General features: G+C 37.5%; 1 protein-coding gene across 2 annotated transcripts in view; it reads right to left on the bottom strand.

Annotated features, from left to right (window-relative positions):
- cacna2d2b (calcium channel, voltage-dependent, alpha 2/delta subunit 2b) overlaps positions 1 to 16,860 on the bottom strand; it is a 54,146-nt gene that overhangs the window by 13,138 nt on the left and 24,148 nt on the right. Inside the window, exons 3-16 of one of the 2 annotated variants that reach the window (XM_084734933.1) lie at positions 15,976 to 16,092; positions 15,497 to 15,556; positions 8,535 to 8,579; positions 8,198 to 8,333; positions 7,967 to 8,098; positions 7,691 to 7,748; positions 7,528 to 7,578; positions 5,476 to 5,575; positions 4,273 to 4,434; positions 4,064 to 4,174; positions 3,877 to 3,955; positions 1,258 to 1,307; positions 983 to 1,072; positions 787 to 852 (exon numbers count right to left, since the gene is read on the bottom strand). In XM_084734933.1, the coding sequence (XP_084591059.1) occupies positions 787 to 852; positions 983 to 1,072; positions 1,258 to 1,307; positions 3,877 to 3,955; positions 4,064 to 4,174; positions 4,273 to 4,434; positions 5,476 to 5,575; positions 7,528 to 7,578; positions 7,691 to 7,748; positions 7,967 to 8,098; positions 8,198 to 8,333; positions 8,535 to 8,579; positions 15,497 to 15,556; positions 15,976 to 16,092 (1,257 nt within the window). The remainder of the gene's footprint in view (positions 1 to 786; positions 853 to 982; positions 1,073 to 1,257; positions 1,308 to 3,876; positions 3,956 to 4,063; positions 4,175 to 4,272; positions 4,435 to 5,475; positions 5,576 to 7,527; positions 7,579 to 7,690; positions 7,749 to 7,966; positions 8,099 to 8,197; positions 8,334 to 8,534; positions 8,580 to 15,496; positions 15,557 to 15,975; positions 16,093 to 16,860) is intronic. The other variant, XM_084734941.1, reaches the window with a different exon arrangement.

Below are 16,860 nucleotides of genomic sequence, written 5' to 3'. Positions count from 1 at the left end.
GGTGCTGTCTCTACCTCTTCATTTCCATGCATTTTTCATGCATTAGTATGTCGTTGACTGTGTAGTTGCTGTGGCTGCTTGAACAGGATGCAGATGTTCAAGTTTGCCGTCTGCTGTAGTGTAAAACATGATGATGAAAGTGTTGTTGTAAAAAAATTTTTCTACTAAATTTGTGTGTGTGTGTGTGTGTGTGTGTGTGTGTGTGCATGCACACGTGTGTGTTAACTTAGAGACTATCCTAGCTTTTTTCTCATTAATATGAGATTTTGTTTCTTGCAAAGTTACCACTTTAAACTGAAGTCTCTGGCCCTAATGTGCCATTGTACAATTGATACTGCTCTCATGTCTGTCAGGTAAATTTCTAGCTGAAGCCAGCAGCAGGTAAGCTTGGCATGTCCCTGACCAAAAAATAATCAAGGTACATATCCCACTGTAAAGCCAAAATGTGTTGATTTACAGGCTTACTGTTTGCCCATTTCCAGTCCTTATGCTAAGCTAGGCTAACACTCTCTTAGCAGTAGCTTCATATTTACTGTACAGACATAAGAGTGGTATCGATCTCCTCCTCTAAGTATTTATTTATTTATTGATCTACTGTATTTTGCATGAAATTTATTTGTATTCGTAATTACACTATTTTCTGTTTTTATGTCTGTGAAGCACTTTGTATTGTAAACCAGTGTTTTTTTAATTAATGTTACTAAGGGTAATCAGTTCATATTCTATGATATTATACAACATTTGAGGGGCTGTAAAACAAAAGATCATAATCTCCAGTTTTGTTACCTGTGAGTTTCCATCCATGGTGAGATTAAATACAGGCAAAGTCCCAGTTACCACCATGCCGAGACCCTAATGAGTCCAAAGACACAGTCCCAGTAATATAATTTAGGAGCTTATTTATTCAGAGTGTATATTTATGAGTGTTTGATGCATTTACTATAGTTGACCACATATGGCCAGCAGCATCATGCAGTCTCACCAAAGCATCCTGATACACATTGGTCCACTGAACCTGCTTGGCATCGCTGCCTGCCAGCACCATGGGGCGTCCCAGCACGTCGAGGTACTCCTGACAAAACAGAAGAGATTTGTGACCAGCCGCGGTTTCAAAACAACCAACAACATCAGGCCGAGGGGAGAATGGGTGTGCAAACAAATGGAAGTAGATGTTTCTACAGAGTGAGTGAGCCCCACAAGGAGAATTAGAAACAGCGAACAGGGATCAGCTGTGTCAGAGGCACTAGACAAACCCACCTGGGTGTTAATCCTTATAGCACAGATGGAACGGATCTCAAAATAGTAACCTGGCAGGCGACAGAGAAAAAAGACAAACAGAGAGAGAGAGAGGGGGAGCATGTGTGAGCGATGCTATCAGAAAAAAGAAACACAGGAGTGGTGCTCATAAATATTCCACATTTTACTAGATGTTACTAGACCAGTGACTCAGCTACTTAACTCACACAGATAGGAAGCTTCAAGAGGAATACCACTGAGCTTTCAAACTGAGGTATCTCTATTTCTATTTGTATCGTTCAGTCAAGACCATTAAATCAGCTGAATGTCCAACTTAAACGCTCCTGTACAACCTGACACATAGTTTGTTATTAGCATCTGCTTCACCGGACACTATTTCTGTGTGACCTAAGCCCCTAACATCATGTTTCATTGCAACAGGGCTGCAACTAATAATTCTATTCATTATCAATTCATCTGCTGATTATTCTCTCAGTTAATCTGTTCAGTCCAAAATAGTTGCATGTTAATTATATCTTCACTGATGAATTGATTCATTGTTTCAGCTTTACAGTGCAATCCAGTGACCATTAATATACTGGAATCAGGGTTGGTAGTAGTGGATTACATGTAATCAGGATTACAAAATCAGATAACTATAATGAGCCCAGATTGCATTTGGAAAAAAAATAGGTCAAGGAATACTAATTACATTTTTGATGAAGTCCTTAATATAATTAAACTTTCTTTTAATGATAACCACTAATGTTTGACATACAGGGTTCCTTAGACAAGTTCTCCACTTGTGGTGCAGATGGTGGGAGAAAAAAGAACCTGATGCAAAAATGCATTTTAATAGCACTGAAAATGCTGAGGATGTTTAACAAGAAAAAAGGAATATTGGTGAAAGTCATTTTTTTGGCTTCATCCATTCTGAGGTGCAAGATTTCCAGTGTTATATTTTAAAGTAATCCAACGGTGCATTTCTTTGTAAACCAATGGTTTACGTTACTAATTACAAAAATTGCCAGGTAATTTGAATTCAGTTACTGACTAGAATTAACAGAAATTGTTTTAGGTTGCTAAAATAAGGCCTCTAATTAAAATACATTAAAAGACCATCTTTAATGGTCAGTAACACAGAATGTATGATTTATACATTTCATGAATTGTTCATAATCCACAGACTGCATGTATCATCTTCGGAGGACCTGATCTGTCTCTGTGTTGCGTAAAACTGGACGTAATCAGATGACATAAAAAGACAATCCCCTTTCAGATTCAACTTGTTATCCCTTGTGTCAGAAAAATAATTAAACCTGCAGCAAAAGAAATTGATTCTGTGTAAACGAAAAAAGCAGTTCTCAGTCTTCTAAGTGTCCTTGTCCCTGTACAAGTGAAAAGAATCCTCGTGAACACAAGTTCTCCTGGAAAGATCAATGCCACAGCGCCTTATGAGAGCCAATAAGTCTGCTTACAGATCTGGCAGGCAGGCCCATTAGCAGGGCCAGACGGTGCACAGTGCTGTACATTAGGCCTAGTGGTTTATTTGTTGGTTCTTTTGTCTAAGCATTGATTAATAAATAGAAGACTTTTAAAGTAGGGACTGAGTGGGCCTATTAGAGAAATGAATTCAAAGATTATCTGCTGAGCTAAAAATACATGTGCTCAATTTACTGTTGATGTTTTACACATGGCCATTATAAACAAAAAAGTTCAACTTGTAAAAATTATCCTATTTGGATGCAGCACAAAAAGTAATGACTCTTAATCAGCTTTTGATTATTTTCATTTTTTAGAATTGCAACTGAGATACAGGCTGCAGTCTTAACTTCTGAAAAGCTCCTATAATAATATAACAATATAACTGTAGGACATTTGTGTAAAACAAACTATTTCAATTAAGTTTAAGCAGATTATTTCCTGTGAATATTGTATCAGATATTTTTAGGAACTTTTTATACAATTCTCTGTTTGTATGATGTATATTTTAAACAACCATACAGTGTTTTCCTCTTCCTGATGCTTGGACATTTTTCTATTAGCTCTTTGGTCCTTTTCTAATGTGGGACAAGGCTGTTTAGAAAGAGAGAAGGCTCTGTGAATATAGCTTGTGTTCAGGTCCTTATCCTGACCTTATCCTGTATGATTTTAAAAAAAATATATACATATCTCAAGTAATAATCTAACTTTAAAACTAATAATTTTATTTAGTATTCATTTCAATGAATGAAATGGTGAGATACAGGCATACTGTATATTTAAAAATAAGTTTTCTTAGACCCCTTAAATTAAAGAAGTTCTTGAGACCCCCCCATGAAGCTTTGATGACCCCTAGTGGGGGTCGGGACCCTCAGGTAGGGAACCAGTGGATAAATGGTTGAAACATGCAGCTTCTGCCACTCCAATTAGAACAAGTACAAATGCAAACTTGACCAAATCAATCAACCAAATCAATAACAAATGAAATTCATAATCCATTAATAAGAACATATTTGGAACATGAAGGGAGACGAGAGGTCACTTGACCTGTGGGCTATGAGGGCACATCAGACAAAAAAGGTTGGGAACCACTGCTCTACAGTATGTGACATGGTAAATAAAATAAAATGAATGAATCACATAAAAAATTCAACTCACCTTTATTGGTGCATGCGATCCACTGTAAAGGTGTGACATCATAGTTGTGCTGACCCACAGAAAAGGTGAAAACTCGAACCTTTGAAGGAACAAAATAAACACATTTTCAGAGGCCGATTAAGATCACTGGGTCTCCTTCTCAAATGCTGAATGTAACTTAAGGTGCGTATTATGGTGAGATGATAACCGTTTTGTTAGGCCAGTTGTATTGCATGAAGACATCCTGAGCTCTGTCCTCTCCTCCATCAGTAAACAGCATGATTATTTTATTGCAGTTGGCCCGAGGGACATTTGTCTTCTGAAAAATCCATTTAAAAGGGACATGAATGAGAATGAACAGTAGTTTTGGTCTGTGAAACAGAGTCCCCCGTGGATGTAAATCAGTAAGTCACTTACATTTAACAGCTGGTTGAAAGCAAAATGAAATCCAGACTTGTAGTCAGTAGTGCCTTTAGCCTGCATCTGCTGCACTGCGTCCTTGAAGATCTTTTTGTTGCGCACATTAGCCTGGACAAGATGTTTGAAGCAGGGAACCACAGCCTCGGCCTTCTCGTTGAACTGAAACAAAACAGGAGATACAGTTGGGGCTCAAATGTTAAAGACCAGATGTTTACTGATATGTACAGAGGTAAGCAAAGTCTCATTGATTGATACAGCTGATCTGAGCACAGATGAATAAACTAATTTCAAAGAGGTGGATAAACTGAGTTGACTTGAGTTTACCATCCTTGTCCCTACAGCCCTGATAAAGAGGAAAAGAAGGAAAGAAGTGCAATAAAGTGAAGACAAAGAGAGAGTTGAGAATCGGTGATGGAGTGTTAATAAAGCACCAAAAGTTCAACCTCATTGAACTTTTTGCTTGATGCAGCAAAAAGCCATCATGCTGCGGTGCAAGCCATTTAAAATAATGAGTTTCAGAGTGCAATGGTGCAGTTTTGATGGTAAAATAAAAGGGCCTTAAAGTGGAAACGGACAACTTTTCAGACCCTTAGCGTTTCAAATTTTGTTTGCACTGCTGTGGCAAAGACAACAAGTGTTGTGTCTAAATCTATTTCCTGTCAATATGTGTGTCTCCCGCTATGTCTACCCATAACCTTACCCTCAACTACATAGATATGGCATTGCACGAAAAGGGGTTGGATCGTGCCTAGAAGGGAACCCCAGACCTGTGAAAGTTCTTGCAACAGTGATCATTTTAACTCAAACCATGATCTTTCCCTGGCCAAGTGTTTTTTTTGTCCCTAAACCTACCTAGATTTTAACCATATCCTTGTCGCATTAGAAAACATAATTAGTTTGTGCAAAGTGCACAATGATAAAACAACATACTAATCAGGGTTCCCTTCTATACTTGACCCAGGGTCTAATGTTGGGGTAGGGGGGGAAACAGTAAGAAGACATTAGGAGAAAATTAATAAAAATAAATAAATTTGTTCAGATTTTTCATAGAAAAAGAAAAGATTATAGAGAACCAATCTAAACATTGATGGTGTCATTGATCTATAGTCATTACAACATGCAGTCAAAATATACTTAATAATGATTAGTCAAAGCAAAAAAGTTGTCTTCTTTTCTACTTAAAGTGTGGCAGATACTAACCCTGGCCACGTTGACATAGTCATCATCAGACAGAGTGTCCAGCATCTCCATCACTGATGCTTTGATCAGTTTCAGGGTGAGTCCACTGACGCTGCCGCTCCTGAGGAGACACACAAGTGTCATCATACACTTCAATACACAAGATATAAGCCAACACAAGAAAAAAGATCTTTTTGGATACAGTTGCAACAAAATGCATCAGAACAATTTATTAATTAATAAAACTGAAGATGTACAGTATATGAGTCCAGCGGCTGTTGATGTGAATAAAGTGCTGCTATATAAGACACAATTTTGTGGTATTTAAGACACATTTTGTGCAAATTCATTGTGAATGGAGGATATGTGAGGAAATATTAGCTCAACAAAAAGATTAGTGGTTGAATCATAAAATCCTCCAGAATTATTTTTTAAAAAATCAACATGGAAGTTTCTTCGTGGATAAACTTTTGAACTCCTTGTTGCTTTTTAAAAATCCAATAGCTCTATTTAATGAGTCCAGTATAAATAACAGCTTCAATTACAATGTGCTTTCTCTCTCTCTCTCTCTCTCTCTCTCTCTCTCTCTCTCTCGTTCTCTCTCTCTCTGGCTCTCGGTGCCAGACTAAAGTCTGCAGTAGTGCTGAAAACTTTACAGATGCTTCCGCCAGATGTTCAATCACAGACGTGTTTCCCCCTGCCGCAGTGATTAATCAGGATTGATAGATCCCTTTCAGTGGCTATTTGTTTTTATCTACATTCTTTCCTCCACAGAGGAGCACACTAATGAACTGTCTGCTGCCTTAATATAATAATAATAATGATAATAGAATAAAGGGACAAACAGTAATTATACTCTGATGACCCTAAATACTGCCTGAATTATTAAATATAGAGTCTAAGATCTTCAGGTTTTTGGCTTTTAGTTTATTCAGCAGTATTTCTTCACTATGTGTGAAAAATAATACATTTCAATTATAATAATACCAAACAACACTTTTTAATTTTAATACGTGGCTGCCTCAGTGACTATCTGGATGTACATGTATGAATAAATAAACATGTTTCATGTTGGTTAAAGGTCATTCATGAGGGCTACTCTCCTGTTTCCCTCATTCAGCTCAATAATAGGATTGACCTCGCAAACAAACAACCTATTAGTACCTCAATGAGCTGCAACCATGGTGACAATGCAGTGACACAACAGCAGGCTGTTGTACTCAAAATGAGATTAAACGCAAAAAAAAGGCACTACAGAATTATGGCATATATTGGCATATATTATAAATACAAATTGACCAAGGATGTGATCTAAAAGGGTTAAAAATACATTTATTGAACATTTAATGAACATACATACGTGTGTTATCAATCTCTTCATCTCACTTTCCTCCGGTGTCTTGAGGAAAGGTCATGTCTCATCAATTTGTATCAACTGTACAGCACGTTCTGCTGCTTTACTATAAAACAGTATCTCGAACAACCCAATCATATTTTGTTCTAGTGTCTGAATCATCTCTAACTGAACCTTTAGTCTGTTATACATGATAAGCAATATGAGCTGCACTCTCAGCTGGTTTTGCTGCAGAGTCAGTGCCAGGTGCACTGTTTTCCCACTACAATTCAGCTTTAGTCTAGCTTCTCTGCTCACTTCTGCTGGCCTATAGGACCAGACGCAGGGAGAAGCTGCTCACTTATGTGAAATAACACCATGGATGGTCTCTTCACTTCACTCGAGAGTGAGAAAGAACTACAGGGAAGGCTGAGGACAAACTTCACAGATGGATTGCAGGACCAGTTAATTATTTAACTCTGCGAGGAAAAGGAAAGTTTTGTGTGTTTTTGTTTTGTTTTTTTTAAATTCGCAGGGACACAGTTAGTAGTAGAAGTGTCACACGTACATTTTGCCAGTATGCCTATGCTTATATTGCTTTTTATTGATGCTTGTGCTATTTTGTTAACCCATTTACTGCTGAAACACTTAAAATTCTCCTGTTCTTATTGCATGGTATGGTATCTCTTATGTAAGACATTTAATGAACCAAACTTTTTAAGGTGTTACCGATTACTTACACATCAACTAGAATGACCATATCTTTGGGAGATGAGGCTCCCTGGATGTACCTGTGACAAAGGAGAAGAGATGATGCAATATTTAAACCCTACACATCTACTGCACCTGTGATAAGAACAACACTTAAAGATAGTTTTGGGATATTTTGAGGTGTTACGGTACCAGGGCCTCCTCCTGACATCATACAAGTCAATTTTATCAGGGGCTTTCCAAGGTGTGGCTGAAAAAAAGATGAAAAGATGGTTCACTCTTACTGTTTATCAGAGCTGTAAGTCAGTGAATCGATTGGTCAATGAAAGAAAAGAAAATTAAATCGCTTCACTCATTTATCAAGCAGTTGTTGCAGCCCTACTGTTTATATACACTGGAGTTTAATCCATTTAAAATGACATCTACATATTCAATATTAGCTTAAGCAGCACATGACTAAAAACCTACCTGGGTAGTAGCGAGTGACACCCGTCGCGCTCCCGAATGCCTGCCACAGCAGTGACGGATCCTCCTGACTGTTCTCCATGAACACTTTCTCCAGCGCCTGCGTCCAGTTCAGCTCATTCAGAATGACTGGAGCTGATGGGAAAAAAGAGTAAAAAATCTAACACAATATGCTCCAAATCACAAGCATATGACATCTTTCCACACTAACAATATATTGAGAGTTTGACTTGCCTCCTTTATAAATATCTGTAGGAATCTGAACAGCCGTGTAGGAATAGTTGACGTTGTTTTTGAAGTTTGGATCATACACAAACTCCAACTTGATGTGCGAGGGATTTTCTACCTCTCCTTCTCCATCCATGGAATACTGTAAGAACATGAAAAAGCATCTTTTCATCAGCACTATTACAACTACTAATGTGCCTTTTTTTCTAATTTGCCACTTTTTAAAGTCCATTTATTACAATCAGACACTTTGGATTTACACATCAAGTCATCCTCCTTCTGTTGAATGGCCTCAGTAAATATAAACAAAGCAGACGAATCGGTTTATCTGTCTCTTACTCACATAATCCAGCTCTGCCTTTGAGTCATAATAAGCCATGTCCAGCTCCTAGAAGAAAACAGATGCAGATATGAGATAAGAGTGCAGTGTTGACTACTGACTGAAACAACATGAGGACAGACAGTCATACAGGTCAGTAGACACACTAAGACTACTTAGTTAAGGTTGCAACAACATAATTTTGTTTAATTCTAAGCAATCGTTACTATGGACTTACCATATCAATCCCCACAACAAAAAAAATTCCTTTCATTTACTGGCCTCTCAAAGTCTCTCATTAGCTTAAAATTGGACATATTCACATTTTCTTTCAGGATAACCAGAACTTTTTGCCAATATTTTTTTTTTTTACCAATAAATAAAATAATAAAACAATATTTAGTGTGAAAAGCTGCAGTTAAAATATATGCTAGATTAAAGAAATGTAGAATTTCAATTTTGCCGAGAAAAATGCAGTTACAAAATGCATCTTATTACAACTCTAAAGGTTTCCAATATGATGGCCCATGGCAGAATAGTTACACAACCAAACAGTGAAATCTGTATGCTATTTATTTATTTATTTATTTGTCCTTTATGTAACGAAGAAGTTCCCGTTAAGATACAATATCTCTGCTGCCAAGGAGTCAGGGTCATAAAATAAAAGTGCAGACACAAGACACAAGAAACCGATACAAAACATACATACATCACTGACAGACACTATGGCAACAGCACCATAAGGCTTCTATTTACAATAGTGACAGTGAACTCTTTACAGCCACTTCTCCCGTTTCAGGAGAGTCGGACACATGTTGCTCAGATCACAGTCAAGCATCATAGCTAATTTTCTCACAGGAACCAGGTCCATCAAAGTGTCTGTTAACAGTGAGACAGACCTAACAATTAATGCATGAATGTCACATAAATGGTGGGACTGATGTGGTTAATCTATCCATTCGTGCAGTTAATGAATCGTTTCACCTCTAATAACGGCAACAATAATAATAACTAAATGTCCATCAAAAGTGAGAAAAGCATGGAGAAGAGGCAGAAAATCCTTGCAGTAGTGAAGCAGTACGCACCAAATGTTTGCTATTGTTTTCCACTCAGTACTGTCACATTATGAATCAGTAGACAGGCTGTCAGGCTTGGGCAGAGCATCGCCATCTGTTAGTCTTAGTTTTAGAAGAGACCTAACATACTTCAGAATAAGTGTGACATCTACTTGGGGGCTGTTACGTTCCTATTTTTGGCCTGTTCTGATTACCAAATCTTATCTCCAAAGAGGGCCTCAGCCTATATTACAATTCAACTAAAAATGACAAGTCTCCGACTTTTGTTTGTCTTCTCGCTGTTGGTAATACAGATCTGCTGTCCTCAGAGGAGAACGGCTCAGACAACATCCAGCGAATATCAGCGTCTTTATCAGTCAGTCCAAACAAGTGACACAGCTCATCCTCCATGTTGAACTTCTCTTGAGAGCTCTGCCTCTTCAGATCTGAGCCTGTCAGCGGTTTTTCCATCCTCTGTTTGTATATGATAAAAAAAGAAATGTAGTGATTCATTCTACAACTTTTATAGACTTCCTTTTATGTGATGTTTTCTTTTTTATCTTTTATTCTTTTTAATCTTTTATTTGCTTTTATTTCTATTTATTTCTAGTGGCATGCAAAGTTTTTTTAATCCTTCTATTCTTTTGTTTAGTATTTTGAAATAAAAGAATAGCTTTATTGCTCTTATTGTTCTTATCTCTTTTATCATTCTGTCTTATTTCTTCTATGGTGCTTCTGGTTCTTGTCTTATAATTTTACCTCAGGTTTAGCCTTATTTTTTTCTTGCTTTTGTTTGTCTATGTTTTTAAAAGTGCTATATAAATAAAGTTATCATTATTAGAATTATTAAATATGAGACAGGTTTTGGGATGGAATCTTTGGTAATCTCGTGATTTGATTTAGAACTGATTCTCTATTCAAATTGATTCTTGATTCTTACTGCAGTCAGTTGTGTGCTGAACCACAGACTCTGAACAGCAAATGACCTTCTGTAGATATAAACAGCTCATTCTAAGGTAATAGAAACACAGCCATTCTTATTTTCAGGTGATAATACAATACTGAAAACATATTTGAATACATAAATATTAACCCATTTATGCATTTTTCAGGAAAACATTATGAAGTAATGTTATGACAAAACCATCAATAAGTTTTGGCATTTGCAAATCAGTTCATAATTGGAGAACATGTTGAATCAACTTTACTCTGTCATCACACTTTCCCCCTACTCTTAGCGGTAGAGTCAGTAGGATTTGTTCGAACTGCTCGTAAACCTATCAGGACGTCAAATACATTTTAGGTTGGTGTAACATCACAGCAAAACAATGACAAAAAAATAAGGAAATCAGAGTAAATCAGTGAGTCACACGTGATGATTGAAAGGGATTATATTTATGAGTCTATTCATTGATTTTTGAGGAAAATGATGCAGATTATACCTTTTTAATATGTCTGTATTGTGGCTAATGATCAAAATTATGGCAACATAAAGCAACAGTTTGCCATTTTGGGAAAATGCACTTGTTGTTCGCTGCTGAAAGTTTGATGAGAAGATCAACACAGCTGCTGCCATGAAGCAGTTACCTTAGCTTAGCATAATGACTAGATACAACTAGCCTGGTTCTGTCCAAACATCACAAAATCTGCAGAAATCGTGTAAAAAAAAAAAAAAAAAAAAAAAAGAAAAGACACTTGTTTTATGTGGTAGGTTATGTGTTGTTGGTTGGGTGCAGTGACTTTCTTGTTAATCAATGAAGTTTAGAGGTGCTGATAGGCAGATGTTGTTACCTTTGGTAACCGTTTCTTCCTGTTCCTAGCCTTTATGCTAAGCTATGCTGAATGGCTGCTGCATATTTTTTATGTTTTTTATGTTTTACTGTTTTAACCATAAATTTATATTGCCTATGTAAAAAAAAAAAAAGTGACGAATGTGAATTTAAATTTATTGTGAACAACGTTGGCGGTTACACAGCTATAGGACCATCTGTTTGCAGAGAACAAGAGAGAAATAAGGAATAAGCAAAAGAACTGGATCAGTTCAGAATTTAAATACTTCAAAGTCATGTCTAAATGTCTGCAACTCCAAGGAAATTTGAAGTTTATTTTCATGTAATATTGATAAAGGAATACAGTGGCTTCCTATCAGGTAGGAAATCAATCTAAAAGCTTATGGCGTGCCTTAGAAAATGGTGGAAAGTCTATACTATTTTCAGTGAAAGGACTAAATCATGCAAAACCACTAGTGTCTCTTAAACTAAATGACAGGGGGATTCAGTGCCTCAGAGAAGACCGTGAGAGGCCATGTGAGAGGATGAGGTTAACCCCGTCTCATTTTGCCGGGCAAATGAAGCAGACCAAGTGGAAAAGTGGAATGCCAATGTGTGTAGGACTCAACAGAACCGCACGGCTGAGTGCACTCAGTCGTCTGTTTGAGCCAGCTGAGCACTGAGGGATCTGCTCAGCTGACTGGTGTAAATGTTCTTTCTTTCTCAGGTCGTCCCATTTGAAGTCGAAGCGCTCACAGACATACCCATCTGCTCTAGATTTACATCAGCGGTTACATTTGACTGCGTAACACTTCCACTGTGTGAGGAAACGTTTCATTTTTATTCTTTTGACTGTCAAAATATCATTTAGTAGTTAAATAGAGAAACGGCCTGGACAAAATCCTTAATAAATTATTGTGCCTGAAAAACCAATACTGTTGTAAACCTGTAATATATCTACACTACATGTATCAATGACTTAGACGACGTCTCTCCCAGCCACTCCACGTTGCTCTGGTCAAGTGCAGGAGTACATTCAATGCAAGACTCATTCCATCGAGATTTACCAGAGGGCCACAGGAAGTCACTCCTGCCTACAGCAATCAATTTTTTCAACTTCTCCTTGTCAGACACTCTGAGTCAACAGACCAGACTATTTTCACTCCGTCAGCAACTATAACCCCATAATTTATTTATAATCTATATCTTCAGCTGTGCAACACTGACCCAACATTACAATAACTTTGTGCAATAATTCCACTGTGGAATATTCTGCAATAAAAATTCAACGATGCAACAATCTCATATACAGTGGCATGAATATTGCATTTATACTGTACATTTCAACTAATAATTTATAATATTATTGCTTTTTAAACCCCTTTAAGTTCAAAATGATGTTTACTGGGGGACTGGTAAAAACACCAAACATAACCAAGTGTGTATTTTGTTATTCTTATGGGTACAATAACAGCCTGTTGAGTTATAGACACTGGAAGGAAACAAAGGCTCCAGAGCTGTGAGAATGGGTTAGTGCAATGATGGAAATAGCATCCTATGAATGTCTGCTTAGCAGAGTAAGTGTTATGGTTGATGCCAGAGCACTAGTTCCTTGTGTTTCTAGTGTTTATTCCCGTCCCTAGTGTCTCCTGTCTTCTCCTGTGTGCATGTGTGTGTGTGTGTGTCTCTGCCTCTCTACTGGCTACCAGAATACCTCACCACCTGCACGCCAGTCTGATTACCAGCACACCTGCCATCCATCAACTCATCAGCCCAGCAGTACTTAAGCCCTGTTTTTTTTATCCACTTGCTGTCAGATTGTTGCTTCTACCAGTTTGGATCACCTTCAATCATTCAGTCTGCCTGTCCGTCTCCCTGCCAGCCACACTCACTGGACCATTTCAAGCTCCTGCCTCGTCTGCCTGCCACTCAGCCGTCGTTCATCTACATTTTGCAATAAACCCCTGCACTGATCATCTTAACGCTGTCTCTGTCCTGATTCTGGGTTCACCTGACACCACTTTACAAAAACCCACAGGGCTCTACTGCTATTCTCCTGGAATAAGGCGCAAATGCAGACACAAACAAACACAGGCAAACAAAAATCTACAGGTGCAAACACAAATGGACATGACAAGCAAATTCTTTGTAATTTTGATGACCACAGGCTTCGGCATAAATCAGGCACAATGTAGAAGAAAAGCTGAACTCATTATTATTATTATTATTAGGATGAACACAGAATCAGCAGGTGAAGTCAGGACGAGCTTTAGTTACGACCAGTAACATGAGCTCCTCTCATCCTCTTTAAACCCAGCAACAGGTGAAACAGATGAAGAGAGACTGAATCACAGTTGTACAAATAGTTACTAGTGGTTAATTAGTCAAATATTTAAACTCTGCAGTTGTGCTCCTCTTCTGCACATTTGAAAAACCTCATTTATCTCGTTTAAGTCCAATAAACATAAATGAGCATGTTTGCAAAATATCTGTCTTTATTTATCCAACAGAAATAAATATTTTTTTCTATTTAGTGTTTGGAAAAACACACTGGGTCAGCTATCATTGGTGTCTCATCAAATGATAAATAATTAATGAAGGTATCCAGGCTGCTGTGCCAGCTGTGAGTGGAGTGAGGAGGATTTTGTGAGTGTGATCTTCTGCAGAGAGTTGGTTCTGAGCAGAAGAAAAAAACAAGTGAACATAATCCACTGAAAGCTTGAGGGTTTTTCTGCCTCCGCAATCTGCACTCTCAGTGCATTTTTATTTATTTTTATCATTTATTTATAAATTTTACTGTTGTGCTCTGACAGTATTCTGTGCCCCGAGCTTTTGCCTTCACTGCCCCGCAGCAGCAGCTCTGAGCCTATATTTAATTACACGTCAGGTCAGGTCTTATATGAATGGGTTGAGTTCATTCAGGCATAAGCACAGGTAACAGAACAGCTCATGAAGTGGGAGGTTGGTGCAGATTACCAAACTGGACCAGAGCAGGACTCTGGAAATAAAAACAATGACCGCACATGTGTGTGAACTTGTCGTAAAACATGTTCAGTAACGTGTTTTATTTGTTGACAGCATATAGGATGGATTATTTTGTGGTATTACCAATTAGATGAATTTGCACTTGCCACATTTGTACATATACAAATATGTGCCTAGTAAAACAGAAAACTATTTGTGTCAAAGAGTTTAGACTTTTGTTTTTAATAAAAATGTCCACACAGATTTGACAGATTTCTGGAAAAATGGATGCCATTGATATTGTTCTAATGAGTTTTTCTACTGCTGATCCCATATTATATACAGTCTACTTATTTAATTATTGGTATTTTTTTCTTATTAATTTTTATTTTCTGCATGTTTTTCTCACTACTCATTCACTATTAATCACATGCATTTTTTTATTTGTTTGTTGTTATGACGTGATGTTAATTAAATGTGTCTGACCTCCGATTTTTGTTTCATTGAATTTATCTACTATATATCTACATGAATTTGTTGCTGTTTAATTATTACATGGTGCAGTAATAGAAAACTTGGAGCCTGTAAGTAAAAGCTTTCCAGGTTGTTTGTATGGTAACCAGCAAACAGGTGCAGACATAAAAATTAGACTTGCACTCAAGGAAAACCGCATAAAAACTGTTTGCCCTTGTGCTTTGTTTGCACCTGCAGGATAATAGAGCCAAGTAGAGAGAGAACAGTGCTGCAGACAAGACTAGTCAACAACTAAACACTGCAATGACAGATGTACTGACAGAATGACACAGCAACACACAGGACACACTGCCAAGGCTTATGATTTATAAAAAAGATTCACAGAAATATAGCAGACAAATGGAAGATTTTGGGTTTGCATACATGAGACAAAGCAATATAAATGGGAGTCAATAAAACTGATCAAATTCAGTACTGCGCTGTACATCATAATCATAATTATCTGGCATATACACTATGCTGCATGTGTGTAGCATGAAGGAACTACAGTTCTCTTTTAGTTTTGCAACACTGTGTTGTATGATGACAACAAACAACATTAATACCTTAATATCAAACGCTCTCAATTATGCTGACTGTAGTACAACCTGTAATCTTGCCTGTGACAGATGAAACGTACAAATGCATTATTTAACTGAAAGTATCATCTTATTTAAGATTTTACCTTGATGCCGTCCTGCCATAGATGCTCTCGCTGGAGCCGCTCTGCTTCACTGGCTAATCTCTAAAAGTTGAAAAAAAGAGAAGCATTTGCATTAGAGGAGCAAATACGATGACATGTCTGTTAGCTCTGAATAAGGAGGACAAACACTGTGAGGTGGGCTCCCCTGAGTCAGACCTGGTTTACTGGCATTTGCAAAGAGGCATCTCCTCTACCACAGGAGAATGATACAGAAAGCACCATAAATTTTGTCAGTGTATCAACCACCCTGACTATAGAGAAGTGCCTCATACAACCCTGCTGCAAATAATCTGAACTATCCCTATAAATTAGCAAGAAGCTACTACTTTATTTTTCAAAAATGCATCATGTATTGTTGAGCAAGATTACCTCACTTGCAGGAAAAAAAGGAAGAAGAAAAACCAACAAAATAAGTCAGTGAGTGGTGTTTCATATTAGTCAGAAACATACAGTATACCCACATCAAGTGCTTTGCGCTTCTTAGCCAGGAGTTTCTCGATATCCGAGGCCACCTTCTCCACAATCTTCCGAGGCTGATTCCTCACCAGACTGAACCGTCGTCTCTCTTCATTGTATATCTGTAAATTTTTAATGGACAAAGTTTAAAACTTGAGAGCAATAACAGCTGCAGAGTCATTATATATAGTCTATTTCTGCTGACCCAATGTCTTGCTATTGACAATATTCAGCCTTCAACATAATTGTCTACGCTGACTCAACACGAATCTGTTACCATCAGTGCAGCCGATTGGTAGGGCGGTAGCTGATCTGTGTGGTGTTATTTCACACTGCATTTGAAAATAATCATCTTCAAATCAAACGTTTAAGGAAACAGATGTGGAGAAGTCTGAATTGTAACATCTCAGAACAACACTGAAAGCAGACAGAAAACTAGAATTCAAAGCTCACGAATTCGCAAAACAAATCCTTTTTCTATTTGAATACCGAGGACGCAGGGGAAACAAGTCACTCGTTGTGTTTGTGTGTTCAATCCAAATCTAAATATGGAGCTTTTCATGCAATCCACTCACACACAATATCTGTTATTGTCTTTGAACCAAGTTTTCACTGAACAGTCACATAACTGGACTTTCATTCCAAAATGACACCATGTGGCATTTATTCTCTTAGCCGATGATATGAAAACATTCTGACTCATATTAGCACATATATAAATTAAACATATATACACCATAAGTAATTGCTATTTTCTAATGCAGTGCTTCTCAACCCTGGTCCTCAAGTACCCCTGTCCTGCATGTTTTAGATGTTTCCCTCCTCCAACACACCTGATTCAAATGATCAGATTGTTGTTAGGCTTTCATTAATTTATTTAAAATATGACA

This window comes from Lutjanus erythropterus, chromosome 2, assembly GCF_056507025.1.
Source record: "Lutjanus erythropterus isolate fLutEry1 chromosome 2, fLutEry1.hap2, whole genome shotgun sequence".
In the NCBI taxonomy this organism is placed as follows: domain Eukaryota; kingdom Metazoa; phylum Chordata; class Actinopteri; order Lutjaniformes; family Lutjanidae; genus Lutjanus; species Lutjanus erythropterus.
Note: the sequence above shows the minus strand (reverse complement) of the source record. Positions and strands in the feature narration are given on the sequence as shown.